General features: G+C 39.5%; 1 protein-coding gene across 1 annotated transcript; it reads left to right on the top strand.

Moving 5' to 3' along the window:
• The first annotated feature begins 4,266 nt into the window (after positions 1-4,266).
• Positions 4,267-6,815, top strand: LOC139190939 (uncharacterized). The gene is made up of 4 exons (XM_070811431.1): positions 4,267-4,477; positions 5,317-5,533; positions 5,732-5,862; positions 6,697-6,815. Exons 1-4 carry the CDS (start codon positions 4,267-4,269, stop codon positions 6,813-6,815), a joined length of 678 nt encoding a protein of 225 aa, XP_070667532.1.
• The last annotated feature ends 609 nt before the right edge of the window (positions 6,816-7,424 follow it).

Genomic DNA, 7,424 nt, shown 5'->3' with positions numbered 1-7,424 from the left:
TGTATCTATATATATATATATACCAATCTATATAATTTTGTTCCTTTTAGTTAGTAAAATTCATCATAATTAACCTCAGAGTATGAATTGAAATTTTACTTCGTCTCGGCTTTGTGGTGAGTATGCAGGGTTTGAAGCAAGCACGCTCTCCAAGAATGAATAAAGTAGTCATTTAGACTAAGAAGGTCACATCATATTCTCCAAGGACCACTTGTAATAAAACCTATTAAGTAATTGTGTTTCACAATTTCAGACGTGATGAACTAATGTTATGAATATTTGTGTTTTTATATATTCAAAAAGAGTTTAAATATTATTTTTCATAGTACAACATTTGCATGCACTTTCTCGAATATATGTATATATATATATATATATAGAGTAATGCTGCCCACACATGCATTTTTAATTGTGATACGTCATTCTCACTTTTCGGCTATCACATTGGATGTATAGCATTATTTAAATATATGTATTTGATAATTAAAATATGACTTTTGTAACATCCCACATCGTCCAAAGGAGTGAATCTTGTAAGCCTTATTTGTATATTCGTATCTCTACCAAGCATGAGGCCTTTTGGGAGCTCACTAGCTTTAGGTTCCATCGGAATTCCAAAGTTAAGCTAGTTCGCACGAGAGCAATCCCATGATGGGTGATGGGTGACCCATTGGAAAGTTCACGTATGAGTTTCCAGAAACAAAACCTTTATGGTGTGGTCGAGGCCCAAAGTGGACAATATTGTGCTACGGTGGAGTCGAGCCCGGGATGTGGTGGGGGCCCAAGCCGGGATGTGACAATTTGGTATTAGAGCCAATCCTTAGCTGGGTGTGTGCCGACTAGGATGTTGGGCCTTTAAGGAGGGTGGATTGTAACATCCCACATCGCCCAGGGGAGTGGATCCTGTAAGCCTTATATGTATATTCCTATTTCTACCTAGCACAAGGCCTTTTGGGAGCTGATAAGAGCATATTTATGCGACTGAGTTAGCTTGTGCTCATGCATTTATGTTGTTATTCCTTAGTTGTTTTAGTGTTTAAAGTCATTTTTGTGCAATTTCAGGTTCTAAGGACAAAGTATGCAAAAATGTACATTTTGGAGCCTTTTGGAGCAATTTTGGGTTTGGAATAAAAATCACATGCTTGGAACTAAAGGAATGGACGAAATTGAAGACCTAAAGATGAGGATTCCTACTTGAAGTAGGAAAGTTAAGCCAATGTTTCCTATTTTGGTTTGATCTTTCCTAAATCCTAAATGTCCCTAAGTTCCAGCAACATTGAAGGTTTCACATGCATTTTAGGACACAAATTAGGGGTTCCTTGTACCATAACAAACCTTTGCTGTGCACTCCATCCATGTTTAATTCTTGCATCAATCATCAATTCACTTTCACCTTTGAATCATTTACCACTCCATTTTACCCATCCTTTGCCTTGCACTTCCTCTATAAAAGGAAGTGTGTGTGACATAAATTGAGTTCATACTTTGTTAGATCATTCACTCCCATTTCAACACAACCTTTATCCAAACACATCCATTCATCTTCACATCCATTCCTCCATACAAACAAACCTTCAAACACTCACCAACATCTTGTGCTGTAGCAAAGGAAGGGAAGGAAAGTGTTTGGACGTGCTTGCTGTCCAACTTGGATCATTGGAGCGTTTATGTGTTTTCTTTCTTTCGTTTCTAATGTTTAAATTCATTTCCTTTCGTTTTGTTGTAAATTTGAGTGGCTAAACCCGTCTTGGCTAAGGGTGATTTCAAAGCCATGATTACGTGTGCAATATAATTTGATAAATTCTAGTTATGAACTCTTGAATCATGAATGCAATTGGCTTAACTATTTGATTGATAACTTATTTGTATTCGTTAATTAAGGGTCGACACTTAATTGGCATGCATAAATCCATTGCTAGAATATAAGGAAGTTTCATATAATCGTTACAAACTTATATTCACATGTAGTGAAGGTCGCTTATAAACGATCGCGTTAAGTTCAATTCCTAGCATGAGTGACATGATGTCATAGTTGCAAGTGCTTTGTCAATGCTTATGATTTTCATTAAACGTAATGATCTTTGATTGTATCTCTATTATGATGTCATGTAGGGAACTTTAGAAGAATGTTTTGGGTTGTCGAATGATGTCATCCAATCCAATAAAACAAGGAAAATCTGAGAGTTAACTAGTGATGTCATGGTTAATTTGGAGCATTGTCATTCATAATTCAATGAAGTAGTAACTGGAAATCGAGTTATTTGCATACATGTCATGTGTGGAGAAAAAGCCTCTAGCTATCCTATCCATCATCTTATTTCTCACATTCGTTTTACAATCTGTCTAGTATTTCGTACTTGTTTGTTTGTTTCAACTTCATCCAAATCAAAACCCCCCTTTTAGTTTCTTGTTTCAAATTGTTTCAAATCTGTTTTAGTTTGTGTTTTTAAGTGTTTTGATTCAAGTAAAAGTCAATTTTCGTCCAAAGTCATTCCTAGTGTCTAGTTTAAGTTTATTTGGTTGTTTTAAGCTGTTTTGAGTGTTTTAAGTTTGCTTTGAGTCTTGTGAGTCTTGTTAAGTGTTTTTAAGTTTAGTTTTATGTTTTTGAGTCAGTTTAGAGGTTATTAGCAAGCCCTCCTAATCCCCAGTCCAGAACGATCCCTACTTATACTTGTACTACAATTGTCAAAAGATGGTTAAATTTTTGTGTTAAGATAATTTTCGCATCAAGTTTTTGGCGCCGTTGTTGGGGATTAGCATCTTTTCTAATCCCTTATTATTTCTTTTTGTTTATTTTCATGTATTTTTGTTCTTAGTTGCTTATTTTACTTGTTTTCTTGTTTTAGGTGGTTTATGACTCGAAGTTCTCAACCTGTTCATAAGCATATCTTTGAATTTGACGACGATATTGAACGAACTTTGAGACGAGCAAGGAATCAACAAGATCCCCAACCATCTCAACCTGCACCAGATCTTGAAGAAGACAAAGTAGAAGAGCAAAAAGAGGCCACGGCAAGGACTTTTGAAGATGTCCAAAATATGGCAGTAGACAATCGAACAATCAAGGAGCTTTCCGCTTTAGGATTGGACAATGCTCTGCCGTTATGCATTCAATATCTAAGGGCGGCCCAAAACAAGACCGACGAGTTCGAATTAAAGTCTAGTTTATTGCATCATATTCCTAAGTTCCATGGGTTGTCCATGGAAGATCCTAATAAACATTTGAAGGAGTTCGAGGTTGTTTGTTCGAGCATGACCCCTGTGAATGTTGATGGGAGCATTCTGAAAATGAAGGCTTTTCCCTTTTCTCTCTTGGAAAAGGCTAAAGATTGATTGTATGAGCTAGCCTCCGGAACTGTCACATCATGGGACAGTATGAAATGGGCATTTTTGGAGAAGTTTTTCCCAACTTCTCGAGTCATTCTACTACGCAAAAGGATTAGTGGTATTCAGCAAAACCAAGGTGAATCTTTTCCCACTTACTATGAGCGTTTTAAAACCCTTGTTGCTTCATGTCCACAGCACCAGATGAAGGAGGAGCTTTTTCTTCAATATTTCTACGAAGGGCTGCTACCAATTGAACGCCAAATGTTAGACGCCTCAGCGGGAAGAGCTTTGGTGGATAAAACACCCATGGCTGCCAAGACTTTAATTGCTAATCGAGCATTGAATGCTCAACAATATAAAGGCATTGGTCAAAGAGACAACCCACGGCAGTAACAAGTTAATGAGGTAAGTGCTATTTCCGAACTTCAAAATCAAATGGCTAATCTTACTACTCTTCTTTCACAGGTGGTTGAAAAACCAAAAGAACAAAGTGTAGCTGCTTGTGGCGTGTGCTCAATGAATAGACATCTCACGGATAAGTGCCCTCAATTGATCAAGAACGGAGGGTGGGAATCTGCCAACGTCGTGGGTTTTGGGAGTCAAAACCAACCAACGAATGATCTGTTCTCGAATACATACAATCCAGGTTGGAGAGATCATCCAAATTTCAAATGGAGGGAGCCCCAACAAACCCAACAACAAAGTGCATTCAGACAACAACCTCCGGGATTCTATCAAAGGCCGTATGCACCCTCACAACCCCAAACACAACCTACCCAAAATAACTCAGGTTCGTCTTTTGATAATACTCAAGTTATTCAGTTACTAACTATGTTGGCGAAGGGTCAGGAAAATCAAGCCAAAGATATGCACAATTACGCCAATGAAGTGCAAAATTAAGCTCGAGAGGTGATTGAATTGAAGAGACAGATGGGACAAATGGCTGAGTTCATGGGGCAATTTAGTAGAGAGCCAGGTAGGTTACCTAGTTCGACGGATGTGAATCCAAAGGGAGGCTTCGAATCTGCCAAAGCCATCACCTTGCGAAGTGGACAAGAAGTTGGATCTGATCCCAGCCCATCTAAATCCAATCAAAAGAAGGACGAACAGATGCAATCTGAGGAGAAAGAACAAGGCCTGCCCTCGGCAAGCATTGAGCAATCATTGCCGCAACCACCTACACACCCTAATTCGACCACTAAGAAAAGACTACCTTCACCTTTGGTACCTTTGCTTATCGACGCATGCCATTTGGGCTATGCAACGCACCAGCCACATTCCAAAGGTGTATGGTAAGTATTTTCTCAGAATTTGTGGAAAAGATCATTGAAGTGTTTATGGATGACTTTAGTGTCTTTGGTGACTCATTTGATGCATGCTTGAATAATCTTACTCTGATCTTACAATGATGCATCGAAACTAATCTTGTCTTGAATTGGGAAAAGTGTCATTTTATGGTAAAACAAGGTATAGTTTTAAGGCATATCATATCAGAAAAAGGGATTGAGGTTGATAAATCTAAAATAGATCTTGTACGTCACTTACCCTCTTCCATTTCGGTGAGGAAGGTTCGTTCCTTTCTTGGCCATGCAGGATTTTATAGGAGATTCATCAAGGATTTCTCAAAAATCGCCCAACCCCTTTGCCGTTTACTCCAAAAGGAAGTAGCCTTTGAGTTCAACAAGGAGTGTGAAACCGCTTTCAAAACCCTCAAGGACATGTTGACATCGGCCCCCATCATCTTGCCACCAGATTGGAGCCTTCCATTTGAGCTAATGTGTGATGCATCTGATTATGCCATTGGTGATGTTTTAGGCCAAAGGAGGAACAAACAGCCCCACGTCATCCACTACGCTTCCCGGACACTAAATGATGCTCAATTGAATTATTCTACCACTGAGAAAGAACTTCTTGCAGTTCTATTTGCTTTAGATAAATTTCGTTCATACTTACTTGGCACTAAAGTGATTGTATATTCTGACCATGCAGCGTTGAAGTACCTCCTCACCAAGAAAAAGGCCAAACCAAGGCTGATTCGTTGGATGCTCCTACTTCAAGAGTTCAACATTGAAATAAGAGACAAAAAGGGGAGTGAAAACGTGGTGGCTGACCACCTTAGCCGTTTGGTGCACGAGGAAGACTCCTTACCCATTCTAAAGACCTTCCCTGACGAGCAATTGTTGTCCCTAGAGGTAAGTGAGCCCTGGTATGCTGAGTTGGTCAATTATTTGGTCACAAAACAAGTTCCTAGCACTCTAGATAAATACAAGCGTGATAAACTCATAAATGATGCACGATTTTATGTGTGGGATGATCCATATTTGTGGAAGTATTGTCCTGACCAGATTATTTGTAGATGTGTGTACGATTCCGAGTTTAATTCAATTCTTGCATTTTGCCATAGTTATGCATGTGGGGGTCATTTCGGCACCCAAAGGACAACCCTTAAGGATTTAGAGAGTGGTTTCTATTGGCCTACATTGTTTAAGGATGCTAGAACATTTTGTATAACTTGTGATAGATGCCAAAGAACAGGTACAATCGGTGCCAAAGACTAAATGCCACAAACCCCCATCTTTAATGTGGAGATCTTTGATGTATGGGGTATGGATTTCATGGGACCCTTTCCACCCTCATATGGTTTTACTTATATTTTGCTAGCCGTTGATTATGTGTCGAAATGGGTGGAAGCCAAAGCCACCCATACTAATGATTCAAGAGTGGTGGCAGATTTTATCAAGGCTAACATTTTTTCCAGATTTGGCATGCCGAGGGTGTTCATAAGCGATGGAGGCTCCCACTTTTGCAATCGCACCATTGAGGCGCTGTTTAAAAAGTACAATGTGAAGCATCGGGTTTCCATGCCATACCATCCTCAAACAAGTGGCCAAGCCGAAGTTTCGAATAGAGAAATCAAGCAAATCTTGGAGAAGATTGTTGGGCCAAACCGGAAGGATTGGAGCTTATGTTTACATGATGCACTGTGGGCATATCGCATTGCCTACAAAACACCTCTGGGGATGTCTCCATTTCGACTAATCTACGGCAAGCCATGTCACCTATCTGTGGAATTGGAGCACAAAGCGCACTGGGCTGTGAAAACATTCAATTTGGACTTAGATGCTGCTGGAATGAATAGGAAGCTCCAACTGAATGAACTTGAGGAGATATGGAACAAAGCCTATGAGAATGCACGAATTTACAAGGAGAAAACAAAGGCGTTTCATGACAAAATGATTCGAGGAAAAACATTCTCAATTGGACAGAAAGTGCTACTATTTAATTCCCGTCTATGATTGTTCCCTAGTAAGTTACGGTCTAAGTGGATTGGGCCATTTGTTGTCACTAATGTTTTTCCCCATGGTGCAGTCCAAGTTAAAAGCTTAAGGAACGACGACGAATTCAAAGTGAACGAGTATTGCCTGAAGCTATACTATGAGAGTGATGTGGGGCAGATACTCAGTGTCGTGGGCCCTATCCAAGCTTAGAAGGAAGTTTCGTCTGGCTGCAAGACGTTAAAGCAAGCGCTTCTTGGGAGGCAACCCATGTTTTAGGTTCCTAAAAACCTTCCCTTTTCTGCAATTTTATTTTGCCATGATTGTCATTTTTATTTGTTGCTTGTTTAATTGTTTTTGTTGTGGGTTTATTTTTGAAACATTGACAGATATGCAAGGTATTTTACATTAAAATTAGTTGAAAATGAATAGGAGGCAGAAAAATACAAGAGGGAGCCTTCACAAAGGCTGCTTAGGAAAAGTCTCAGTAGTCGGCGGAGCCACAGAAGGAGGAGGTATCAGAGGTTGATCATTTGGAGCTTCACTACGCGGTACAGTCCTAGAAGACGAAGGCAAATGCTATTGGAACAAACCCACAAACCTCTGATGATCAAATAAAATCTGACCATCAGATTCTTGCATCTGGTCAATCTTCCTCTTCATGTTTATAGCATAGTTATGTGCAAGCTTATGCAACTATTTATTCTCATGCTTGAGCCCTCTAATCTCCTGTTTGAGACTCATCACTTCAGCCGCCAATGATTCAACTTGACGGGTTCGAGCAAATAAACGTTGGGCCATATTAGACACAGAACCCACACA

The sequence above is a fragment of the Malus domestica genome, chromosome 13 (genome assembly GCF_042453785.1).
Source record: "Malus domestica chromosome 13, GDT2T_hap1".
NCBI lineage: Eukaryota > Viridiplantae > Streptophyta > Magnoliopsida > Rosales > Rosaceae > Malus > Malus domestica.
This window is presented reverse-complemented; position numbering and strand designations above follow the sequence as displayed.

Bases quoted from the DNA above. Each gene is read 5' to 3' on its own strand.
- LOC139190939 (XM_070811431.1), top strand. From the start codon at position 4,267: ATGGCTGAGTTCATGGGGCAATTTAGTAGAGAGCCAGGTAGGTTACCT. The intron at 4,478-5,316 runs GCATTGAGCAAT...CTGACCATGCAG, and splicing joins ACAAGGCCTGCCCTCGGCAA to CGTTGAAGTACCTCCTCACC. The intron at 5,863-6,696 runs GTACAATCGGTG...CCCATGGTGCAG, and splicing joins TGATAGATGCCAAAGAACAG to TCCAAGTTAAAAGCTTAAGG.